At 41.4% G+C, this 12,354-nt stretch overlaps 2 protein-coding genes across 2 annotated transcripts in view; one reads left to right on the top strand and one right to left on the bottom strand.

Annotated features, from left to right (window-relative positions):
- Nucleotides 1-1,193: 1,193 nt before the first annotated feature.
- Syx16 (syntaxin 16) lies at nucleotides 1,194-11,548 on the top strand. The gene is made up of 4 exons (XM_077427234.1): nucleotides 1,194-1,372; nucleotides 1,578-1,756; nucleotides 1,838-2,013; nucleotides 7,017-11,548. Exons 1-4 carry the CDS (start codon nucleotides 1,286-1,288, stop codon nucleotides 7,679-7,681), a joined length of 1,107 nt encoding a protein of 368 aa, XP_077283360.1. The 5' UTR covers nucleotides 1,194-1,285; the 3' UTR covers nucleotides 7,682-11,548.
- Nucleotides 11,391-12,354, bottom strand: part of vih (ubiquitin conjugating enzyme vih) — a 347,513-nt gene continuing 346,549 nt past the window's right edge. Inside the window, exon 3 of the mRNA XM_077427238.1 lies at nucleotides 11,391-12,350. Coding sequence (XP_077283364.1) covers nucleotides 11,921-12,350 — 430 coding nt within the window. The 3' untranslated portion in view covers nucleotides 11,391-11,920. The remainder of the gene's footprint in view (nucleotides 12,351-12,354) is intronic.

The raw sequence follows: 12,354 nt of genomic DNA, 5'->3' as shown, positions 1-12,354 counted from the left end.
ATCGATTTGGAGTCACAAAACCCCCAAATCTAACCAGCAGTTTGACGACTCGAACCATCGTTCTCAGTGGTGCTAAATATATACGCTACCATTAAGCCAAACTGCTGGCTAATGTAATTTATGTGGGTCTACCTCACGGGCCCGAATGTGAAACGCCAATATCGGAAGGCAAAGATCGAAAATCGAAAGATCTTAAGTCGAAAGATAAAAAAGGGTGCATGGTAAACGGTACATACTCACTTAACTTGCGCGAGCAGGATACAACGGGAACAAGAGGAACAGGCTTTTCCTCCCGTATTCTGCGCGCGCACATTAATACGGGAGGAAAAGCCTGTTCCTCTTGTTCCTGTTTTATCCTGCTCGCGCAAATTAAGTGAGTATGTACCGTTTACCATGCACCCTTTTTTTATCTTTCGACTTAAGACGGCTGTACACCCGAAACCTTAATTTTGTTACCGTTCCTTTCTTCGATATATATATAGAGTGTATGTATATATTGAGTGAATGTGACAATATATATCAATATATATATTGAGTCAATGCGACAGTTGCGCTTCGACCAGATAAAACGTATTTTAAATTGACAAAATCGAGGTTTCGTAGTCTGCTATTTTCTCCTCCAAAACTGGACCAATTTTTAAAAAAATTTCATCATCGGTATGAGAAAGATACTTTCTGTGCATCTATCGGCGTATTTTTTTTTAAATCGACCGTTAAATAAGCACGCTGGACTCGTTTCGTGGGTGTAAAAAAGAGGCGATTTTATAGATGTTTGGCGGCTCCTAGCTCCTATAAAAACTAATTAATCAAAAAAATAAAACGATAGATGCACCCCAATGGTGGATATCCATAGCATATTAAAAAATTATTTCTCTAGTGCCATAATTGAGGAAGGGTATAGTACGTTTGTATGGACAAGGCGCTGCTGTCCAGCCCTCTCAAGATCGATTTTCGATCTTTGCCTTCCGATATTTGCGTTTTCGGGCGTTTCACATTCGGGCCAGTCACGGAGACCGAATTTATGTACGTGTATTATTTATTTATTATATACTATTAACTATTCATTGAATTTATTATGCTTCTAAATTACACTGAAGTGTCAAATTTTTGCACAATACGCCATTTGCTCAATTTAATACTTGAATCGAAAAAATATAGTACGTGTTAACATAGTAACTTACGGCCAAAAAGTCACAACAATCAAACAGCTGCACGTCAAAGTTGAATTGACACTTGTCAGTGGAGAAGACCGTCAACTCTTGGTGATAGGTGCTCCATCATCACCATGTTCGGCTGCAGCCGCTCCCTCACGGACGTCTTCCTCCTCATGAGGAATAACGCCCTGCAGACCAGACACTTACTCTCCGAACAGGTAGCACTAAGCAAACACACACACCTCAAATTGCAATATCAAAACTTACACAACACACTCCATACAAACACAAAAATTTTAAATCTAACACATTACATTACCAATCACAACAAAAACACTGAAACTTGTATCTGCTTAGAAATTGTATCATCATACAAAACATATGTTTCCTATGAAGGGTTTGAATATGTTCGATTATTTCCAGTCTATGTCGGATCATGTACGCCTGCTTAGAGACGAATCAGCATCGGTTTCCTTGCATGGTGTGGATTTGGAATCCGGAAGAGGATTCGCAGGCAAAGGTAGCGGGGCTCCCGGCAACGGAGTTTGTTTACCGCCTGCGTGGGCGGACTCATTAGAAGAAGCGCAATATATCATATCTAGGTTTTTTTTTATATTATTTCACTATGATGAAAATTAGTATCAGTTGATGTTATGCTAATATCGTGTTTTGATTCGTTTCAGGCTTCGTACAAAGTTAACGGAACTGCAACAAGTGCATGATAGGCATTTACAAAGGCCGACACTCGATGATAGTTGCGTCGAGGAACAGCAGGCTGGCCGTCTCACGTCGGAGATATCAAGACATTTTGCTACGGCTCATCGTATTGCGCAATCGATCAAAGAACAATCTCGACACGGTATCGAATTTTTTTCAAATACCTTTTAAATATATTTAATTTAATATGAAAAAAAGGTAAAAATTACGTACTATACCTACATATTATAAGCAATATAAAACACCAATAGAAAAATTAATTAATTAAATACATTTTCAATAGATGGCACTAATTGCTCAGAGACAGCGCTGTCTCTTAGCCTAAAGCAGGGTTTCCCAAACTTTTTCTGCAATGGAACACTTCACAAACCCGGAAATTTAAACGGAAGACTTTTTAATTCTTACTAGTAAAAATTTAATAAAATGTTATTAAAACACATTATTTATTTAGTAATAATTTTTTAATATAAAACTATCGTATTATATAAACATAATATGAATAAATAAAGCACTTAATGACTGATGATTTTGAGTCCAGGAATCGTCCTTACTAGTGTTTAGAAAATTTTGCAAACGAGTTGTTTTCAAGTTTTGTAGGTTTTCTAAAAAAACACTTCATCTACTTTAAAATTTATAAAACTGTAACGTGGGGTGAAGTGGGTGGCTTTGACTGAACAGGGAAAGACCAGCAGAGATGGGAGTCTAAAGGAAACGACAGTTCTCAGAGAAAGCTGTGGTCCGACTGGCCTTCCGAAGGAAAGGGCGCTTCTTTTATAGCTGAGAAAGTAGCGGTACTTTCTCCCACTCCCCAGCATCCGAGGGCGGGGGTAGTTTCCCCCCACTCCTTCGGCTGCGGGGGCGTACGTTACAAAACCATTCCAAATTGTCGCGGAAAATAGTTTGGGAAACCCTGGCCTAGAGGAAACTTTGCTAGTAAACAGTATATATAGAAGATTTTATCTTTCGATATTATAGCCAGCAGAATAGACTAGTGGTTAGCATATAATGCTTTGAGCAAAGTGGTCACGGGTTCAAATCCCATTGGTTTCTGCTGGCCAGATCTTGGATTTGTGACTCCAGGTCGATCGTTTCCTATCAGAGTTTGGCTATTTATCTGATTTTCATTGAAACGGTGTCAACAAATTGGCAACCTTACCCATTTTCTCGCAAATCTCGAGTTTTCAGCAAGCCTGAATTTTTAAAACATTGTACATTTGATACAAGTATTATTATACAAAGTAAATACATATTAATTAACATCCACACAGACATATATGGCCTAATTTGTAATTTTGCAGCATTTTATACAATTCGGCGAAATTTGAGATTGTTGAAAATTAGAGATTTGCAAGAAAATGGTTAAGGTTACCAATTTGTTGGAACCGTTTCAATGAAAATCAGATAAATTGGCTAACTCTGATGGGAAACGATTGAGCTGGAGTCACAAATCCTGGTCTGAACAGCATAAACCAGTGGGATTAGAACCTGTGACCACTTTGTTCAAAGTATTATTTGCTAACCACTAGTCAATTCTGCTGGTTCTGGATATAAAAGTGTAACATGGGAACACGGGAGAGAGTATCCGTTGTCCAAGTGCATTCAAGGGTGGATAATAGACCCCTGTATTAGACCGATCAGTACTCAGTACTCGTAATAAACAACATGACTGAAAAAGCACATGTTTGGTCTTCATCTCAACCGCCACATCCCAACCATGGTCCCGAATAGCGTCATCTGTCAGGTTCTATACCACACATATTATATATAGATAGATATGATGATATAACTGTAGGCGGGGTAGGAAGTGTTGACCGTATCCCAGCCTAACGAAACACTGTTGTGCTTGTTTTAAGTTGTTTTATTGTTTGCCTAAATATTGTACAAGTGTTTTAGAATATTTGAGGAAGTTTCTCGAAGCGGCTATTGGCTGCTGACTGGTGTCGTGCGGCTGCTGGATCTGTAATGTGTCGTTTCTCTAGATCCGGCTGGGTTGCAAGCGTTCTTCCATTGTAGGGTAGTGTAGTGGTAGCTGGTCAGATGCTGGATGTCGACTGGTGTCGTGGTGGTTGCTGAAGTCTGACTGGTTGTTGTTCACTCGTGGTGGCTGTTGGAGCTTGACTGGCTGTCAATGTAGCATAGTCTGCTGCTGTGTGTTGACTGGTCTGCTGCTGTGTGTCGACTGAAGTTGTAGTAGTAGTGGGTAATATTTTTATAGATAGTTCCATGGAGTTTACTCCATGCCTATCGATCTAGCGAATTATCTGGGATCCGATTCGCGGTGATGTTGTGGTGCGGGCTGGCGGCTGCTCGCATTGCTGATTTGGATGGCTAGAACACTAAGCATAGGTTAGTGCATTAACTATGGGATACTGTTACGGTTAGTATGGTTAGTTTTATATTTAGAGGCTATAGTATTATGTTAGTGGTTTGGTTAACTTAACTTATGGTTACTGTTGTCATAATATATATTTACAGATTAATTCTATCTATCCTAGTTTAGCCTATACCCATCTTCAAGATGTCGATGGGCCTTTGATTGATCGTGAGTTTGGTCTCACTGAGGGAATTGATCAGGGGATTGTCTATTTTGCCGAGAGACTTGAAGTAGTTCACGGCAAGTTTGTGTACGTGTTTGTCAAGGTGGTCAATGTTTAGGTCATTGTGAATTATAGTGTTTCTTGTGTACCAGTCGTAGTTGCCCGCGGCACGCAAGAATTTGTTTTGAACTGTCTGTAGTTTGAGTATGGATGTGTTGGAGATGGTAGTGTGAGCCCACACGGGGCTCGCGTACGTGATTTGTGGGCGGATGATAGATTTATACAGCAAGCACTTGTTTTTAAGCGAGAGCTTGCTGTTGGGTTTGCATAGTGGGTAAAGCTTTGACGCAACTGCCCTAGCTCTGCGCACCGCGTTACTGATGTGGGGTCTCCAGGTTAATTTGCGGTCGATTATTACCCCCAGGTAGCGGGTAGACGTGGTCCAGTTGACTGGTTGGTCGTTTATAATGACTGGCTTGGCTGGTTTGCACCGTTTTTTGCGTCTGGAGAAGAATATTGCCTGACTTTTATCCGGGTTGATTTTCATCAGCCATTTATCGTACCACGCTACCAGTTGGTCCGAGTACTTCTGGAGGGCGAGTGAGACTCCCTTGGGGCCGACGGAGCTCGCTAAGATGGCCGTGTCATCGGCGTACTGTGCGATGTTTGTGTACCTATGTGTAGGAGTGGGTATGTCGTGTGTGTAAAGGTTGAATAGCGTGGGGCCGAGGATGGAGCCTTGGGGTACGCCAGCGGAGATGCCTCGCTGAGTTGAAATGCGGTCCTTGAGTTTGACCTGAAATCTCCTTTCTCTTAGGAAGGATGCGATGGATCGTATTGAGTGGGGGGTGATGTTGGCAGCAATCATTTTGTAAAGGAGGCCAGAGTGCCAGACTTTATCGAAAGCTTTGGAAATGTCTAGGAAGATTGCTCCAGTAGACATGTTGTGGTCGAAGCCGTCTATAACGGTTTCAACAACTACTGAAGTTGTCTGGGTTGGATCTCCTTTTATATTGTTTTTGGGGGTCCACGTGACTTTACTGGCGATTGATTCTGAGAACCGCAGGTGGTGTTTACGTGTGCAAGTTATGCGAGGAATGTGGTTTCGTTGTTTGGGGTGGAATATTCTCGAATATGTGGCGTCGTTCCACTCGATTTAGTTTTTATCGCCCGTTGTTCCAGTGCGTCTGGATGTTTGTTCAATGGGCTACAATGTAGTTGTTATTTGTGCACTTTAATGGATGCAGGTGTTCTTCGACTTCGCGTCGTTCTGCTTGATTTTTTGGGGTGGAAGTTTCTCGAATATGTGGCGTCAATGGTTGAGCGTGAAAAATGTATTCTCCGTCGCAATAGATGTTTCGATTGCGGTGACGAGATTTCCACATAACTTTATTTTAATTCGTGTATCAATTCCTTTCCGAAGCCACCCGTTGAAATTATGGAGGATGAACGAATGAGACGACTGGCATGTTAATGCACGTGTTTATTATATGACAGCTAAAGGCAGAGTGAGTAGTGGCTCTCCGAACCCAGCCGAGTTTGTTCCCACTCGCAGGAAGGCAACCAAACTCGACCATGTCGTATAAGCGAGCCGCCATATCACTCCCCCCCCCAGCATCAGCGATACCAAAATTACAAAGAAACAAATTTTACAAAATAAAAAAATTATTGTTACACAAAGAGAAAAAAAATTATTGAGTGGGGAGAAAAAAATTGTTGACGTGGGTCATTGTGTAGGTGTACCGCCCTGAATGGTCGGTACATTCGAGGGCGGTGACGTCGCGAGCAGGACGGTGGGTCGTCCGATGGTCGCGCCGATGCTATGCTGCGCCGGTGCCGCTCTTCCGAGGCTGATGTCGGTTGGTGGGGCGGCAGGGGCATCGATGTGGTTGATGATACTCCGAGCTGGACCGTGAGTCGTTGTGGCTCGTGGAGGTGTTGTAGCGCTACCGCCCGTCTCGGCGTGACGACGCTCGTGGGGACGGACGGGGCCTTGATGATGATGATGGTGCTGAGGTGGTGTGTGATGAATCTTGTGGTGCTGGATGACCGTTCTATGTGTACTGGATCGCGCATGACTCCACATCCAGCTGTCAAGATCGTCGTCTCATTCGCTCCCCCATTTTTTTAAGCACCTGTCATCGACGTTGTGGCTGGACTCCAGTCGGTAGGTAGGTAGGTAGCCGTGTCTGCTCGTTTATTGTCACCCGCGGGCCGCGACGTGCTGTGTCGATGGCGATGGCGGCGCGGCGGGTAGCTTTCCCGCCTGGCTCGGCGAGGCAGGGATGAGCGGCATGTTGAAATTGATCGAGGCTGCGTGGCTCGATGTCGGGGGTCACCAGTTATGGAGGATGAACGAATGAGACGACTGGCATGTTAATGCACGTGTTTATTATATGACAGCTAAAGGCAGAGTGAGTAGTGGCTCTCCGAACCCAGCCGAGTTGGTTCCCACTCGCAGGAAGGCAACCAAACTCGACCATGTCGTATAAGCGAGCCGCCACAAAATCAACGCGCACAAAACTATATAATGAAATAAAAACAAATTTCATTTTCCACCATCAAACACTCTCAATGTGAAAATAATTCAACCACCTTTAAATTTCAGGATCTCCACTAGAGCAACGTCTCACATGCAACGTCTTATCATCACTAGTGATGACTCTCCAAGACCTCAGTCTGAGCTTCCGCACTTCGCAGAGCAGTTACCTAAAGTCTCTCACGTCCAGAGAGAATAGAGCGAACGCCTTTTTCGAGCTGCCGAATTTCGACGACTTGGACGTGGCCGACGTCACGATGACAAAGTTCACCGCGGGCTATACGCACAGGGCGGGCAGCTCGTCGAGCGCTCAGCAGCCGAAGAACAACGTGAACTCGAGCGCGTTCTTCGCAGAGGAGGAGGAGCAGGACATAGACGAGGTGTTCCAGAAGCCGGCCAACCAGCGGATGAGCCAGCAGCAGCTGCTGGCGTACGAGCGGGACAACACGGAGCTGTCGCTGCACCGGGAGCAGGAAGTGAACAAGATAGTGACGTCGATAGTGGAACTGAACGATATATTCAAGGATCTGGCGCACATGGTGCGCGACCAGGGCACCGTGCTCGACCGCATCGACTACAACATTGAACAGACTCAAGTGAGCGTGTACGACGGCTACAAGCAGTTGCAAAAGGCCGACAGTTACCAAAGGAAGAACCGAAAGATGCACTGTATATTCATATTGGGCATGACCGTCACGATCCTGCTCGTCCTCCTCGTCATCGTCAAGGCGTAAACCAGACGTAGATAGACCTAATCGGGCTGTAAGTTTGCTTACATTGGTGTGTTTCAACGATGCACTAGATTTATCTGTACGTGTCGTTGAAATGTATCTACCGAAGCTCATTTTATATGACTCGTATGGTTAGCTTACGTTTTAAACATTCACAAATATTTGTAAAAGCTTTAATAAGCGCGTTTTGGCACGTACGGTTCGTTTCACGACAAATTCAATATCGAACGGCGCGTGGAATCCGTCCCGTTTCATGTTTTTTTTTTTTTTTTTTTACATACATATAGGATCCGGATGTGAAGGATTCCAAGTGAAAAGCGCAGATTCAGTCAGAACTATTTATTATAACCATGTCGTCGGGCTTGTTCTCCAACAAGTGACCATAACAACAAGCATCCGGTCACTCCCATGCATACCGAACACACTTTATCCCTAGCAGTTTGGCCGACCACACATACGGCTCGGCTCGTTTAAAAATCATTCCTATATACATATATTCCAGGTAGGCCTAACAGGTAAACTCCAATGCGCCTTTATAGCCACTTACAAACATCGATATACAATTTTTAGAATAGTTTTAACAAAGCATCATCGAGACATGTATGGATAATTTTTTTTTCTTTTGGTAAACTTACATTTTTTGTAGGGAACAATTTAAAAGTCCATTTTATAAAATAAATGTGCATTTAAAAAAAATTTGTACATTAAAAAAAAAGGTGTGTGCATTTCTAAATGAGTAAAGAGCGGACCCAGAGCGCGCCGTTCATTGTTCAATTGTTGTAAATGCATTGTTAAAGGTTTGCTGAACCTTTTTTTTGCACTTTGTAAATCGAGCCAAACCGCCCCAATTCCTGGAAAAAGCACGCTATATAAATGACAGATACGGATTGCATTAGAAATTTTGTTTTGATCGTTGAAAAAAATATTTGCTACTTAAAAAGTGGATGAAATGTGCATTAAAATGGCAGATGAAATGTGGTTCGGTGATTACTGGTCACAAATTACTCGTCACGACGTCACTAAAATCTCTATAACGGAACATCTGGCAGCCGAAAAGTCCATCATACTAACGATAACTATCATAGTAACGAGAACTTGAGTGCCAAATATTGTGTATTCGCGATTTTCATGGCAAAAATTGTCTTTGTGACCACCCCAATGTGACGAATAGTCCAATTACCATGAAATGTATAGGCAACGTCGCGAATACCAAAATACGAACCGACAACGACCGACGCTTCTCTCTACTGGAATTCTTCTTTTTTGCTCTTCGGCTTGCAACCTTCGACTTTACGACCTGACATCATGATTCATATTCACACGTAATACGTAAACAAAAGTAAACACTTTTGACAGTCGACAGTTGTCAATAGCGGAAGATTGCAACGTTGTCACTTTTTGTATCTATTCTAAAGCTAAAATCTGTTTTTTCGAATGATCGTTTCATATTTTTTAATGGTCACTTTATAATGCCAAAATATTTTATTCGATGCACAATAAAAATAATGCACAAACATTATTTTTAAGATACAAAGTATTTTTCTCAATGGTCAAATATCGTGATGCTGAAAAACTTGTAATTTGTGAGGCATTTATGGACTAGTTTGCAGCATTTTTATACAAATCAGCGAAATTCGAGATGCTGAATACTTGACAATTGCGAGAAATGGGTAAAGGTTGCCAATTTGTTGGGACCGTTTCAATGAAAATCAGATGACTTGGCAAACTCTGATAGGAAACGATCGACCTGGAGTCATAAACCAAGATCTAGCCAGCAACAACCAGTGGGAGTCGAACCCGTGACCACTGTGTTCGAAAACATACGCTGACGGTCAATAAATTTCAATGAAATGGAACCGTTTCAATGAAAATTGGCAAACTGAATCATAAATCAAGGTCTGCCGAGTAGCAACCAGTGGGACTGGAACCCATGACTATTGTGTTCGAGAGCATATATGTATGCTAACCAATAGTCCACGCTGCTGGTTATACGAATTTCGAAAAAGAAACGAGCCGTACGTCGAAAATCTGCACGCCGTTCACACTTTCCATTATTAATAATTTATTGTAAAATGTACTTCTAGTCTAATTTTTTTTGTACAGGTGATATATTTAATCGTACATATATTATATTATATTAGTTTTAGTAATTGTTTTTATTCACTTAATAACAGAAATTGTAAAGTCGAACGTCTCAGGGTCGCTTCTGTATCAATTCTGCGTCTTTAGATAGTGTAAGTCGTCTTCCAATCAGTATTTCGACGGTTTAAAACCGGCTGTTTCAGTTTCGACGACGTTAAGGCGAACGATAGTTGTTGGCCGGTGGATTTTCATTGATAGCAATATGTTAAATGTTTTAGTTTGTGTGGCCGACGACTGTAACGTTGCCGCTAGTTAAATTTAAAGACTGAAATTTTGTATAATATAATAAGAAGTTCGCAAGACCGCCCACACCACTGAGTGGCCAACTATTATTACGAATGAACTATTATATCATTTTATTTATATATGCCTCCATATCAAAAAGATCGAATCTAATTCAAAAGTCGAACATGTTTCATAGACATTGAAAACATGCGCTTTCGCTATACAGAAAGTGTTGCTCGGGATTTAAGACTATCGAATAAATTATTTTTTAATGAACTAATTGTCCCGAGACGTTTTTGGGTTTATCAGAAGACGGAATTGACCAATGGTGTGCAGTTTAGAGCCTTTGCAAAGGCAACTGATTAAAGTGGTCAGTAACTTTTACGAAGGTTTAGTCATAATAGTGAATGTAGATAAATATGAATGGTCAGTTTTAACCCTTTGAATGCCGGCCAACAAGTCCATGGGCCTGAAAAACGCCAATGTGCGTTGTATATTGAGCATGTACAAAGTAAACAAGAATATTACCCACTAAGCCTTTCCAGGTGGCATTGAACATGGCTCGTGTAATCCGTGTCAATGTTTATAAAGACTCGTTTACACCGGAACTTCTGAATTTATAACCATAGCAGAATTACCCGATGGAAATCCCTAACTGACGAGTATTTCAGATTGTGGCTTGGCATTTAGATTGTGAGCGTTACATTTTAACAATTCACGTGGTAGGGATTCCTGGCCGATGACGCTGTTCAGGACCGCGGTTGAGGTGAATATCAAACATGTGCGTTTTCAGCCGTGTTGTCTATTAAGACCAACCGCGCGGAGCACAGGTCCAACTGCGACTAACCGTTATATCTCTGCCCGTTCTCACAATCAGTCGTAACATACTCTTTCCCAGCCATAGCCCATACATCAGCCTTTCGTTCAATTCCAACCCTACATTGATTAATAGACTTTTTGTTTATTTTATACTGTTGCAAGATATATCAGATTATATATTAACAAAACTCGAAATCTGCTGCAGTAGTTGTTTGGATTATACCTGCTTTCTATTGGATTTCTAGATAATTCTAGTTGGAAATTTCAACAGAAAAGACATCAGCACTCAAAAGGTTGAACCTGGTAACCGATAATATAACTATTTACTGACCAAACGAATACAGTTCCTTCGTAAATACATGTGTAATCGTTCTATCAAATTTCAGTCTATAAGTTTAAACTCTTCCGTCGTGTTTGTATATATAAAATATATCAAGAGGCTTGTGTTTATGGAATTGTTCAGGCATGAAATTGTTTTTTTTTTGTATTATTAATATAATAAATCAAACGACACGTTTTTGTTTTTAATTCTTTGTAATAAATAAAAATATATATTGCAGGATGTTCAATCTGACCATGTTCGTTTTTACGTCTCTTTAACAGAAAATACCATACATTAGTAATTCATTACAAAAAGCATTATATAATATTAGTCACATGTGTGGAAAGAAAAGTTGATAAGTGAAAATAAAATAAAAAATACACATACAAAGAGTAATACGAAGAAAAAAAAAGAAAATACATGCAACACATATAAAAATCATATTTGTACAAAATCATAATAAGTGTGTGAAGAAAAATACGTGAAAAAAGACTTGCACACGTGTGCGTGTGTGTATATATATTTATATAATAATTATAATAATAGTATCCGTTGCATTTTTCATTTTTTCGCATCGCATCTGTTCTGACGCCTTTTTTTTCTTCTTTTTTTTGTTCTGATATAATATTGTCGACTAATACAGCGTTCATTTATTCATTTATATATAATATATGTATACATTATTTAATTAATAAAAAGTTTATTTATCGATTTTAATATTTTTTTGATGTTGTCTATAAGTCTTTATGCTTCGCATAGTGGTCGTCTAGGTATCGTTTGTATTCGATCTGGTTCGCCCACAACTCGGACGCCTGCGTGTTCAGCGGGCTGTCGACGTTCGGCTCGGCGAGCAGGCTCTGGATGGAGATGAGTATCGTCCGAACGTCGTACAGCGCCGACCACTTGTCCTTGAGGATGTCCAGGCATATCATGCCGCTGAGGTCTACGTTGGGGTGAAAGCACGGCGTGAGGAACTTGACGACGGGCGCCGAGTAGGGGTACGAGTTGGGGAACTCCATCGAGAGCTTGTATGTGTGGCCGGCGTACACCGTCTCCGCCGCCCCCGTTATCGTCCCGATCCACTTGAACAGGTTCTCGCCCTCCGGAAACGCCGATATGCCTTTATCTGCCGCCCGCATCAGCTCCATCAGTTCCTTCTGTAATCTGA

Source organism: Arctopsyche grandis, chromosome 3 (assembly GCF_051622035.1).
Source record: "Arctopsyche grandis isolate Sample6627 chromosome 3, ASM5162203v2, whole genome shotgun sequence".
Lineage (NCBI taxonomy): Eukaryota > Metazoa > Arthropoda > Insecta > Trichoptera > Hydropsychidae > Arctopsyche > Arctopsyche grandis.
This window is presented reverse-complemented; position numbering and strand designations above follow the sequence as displayed.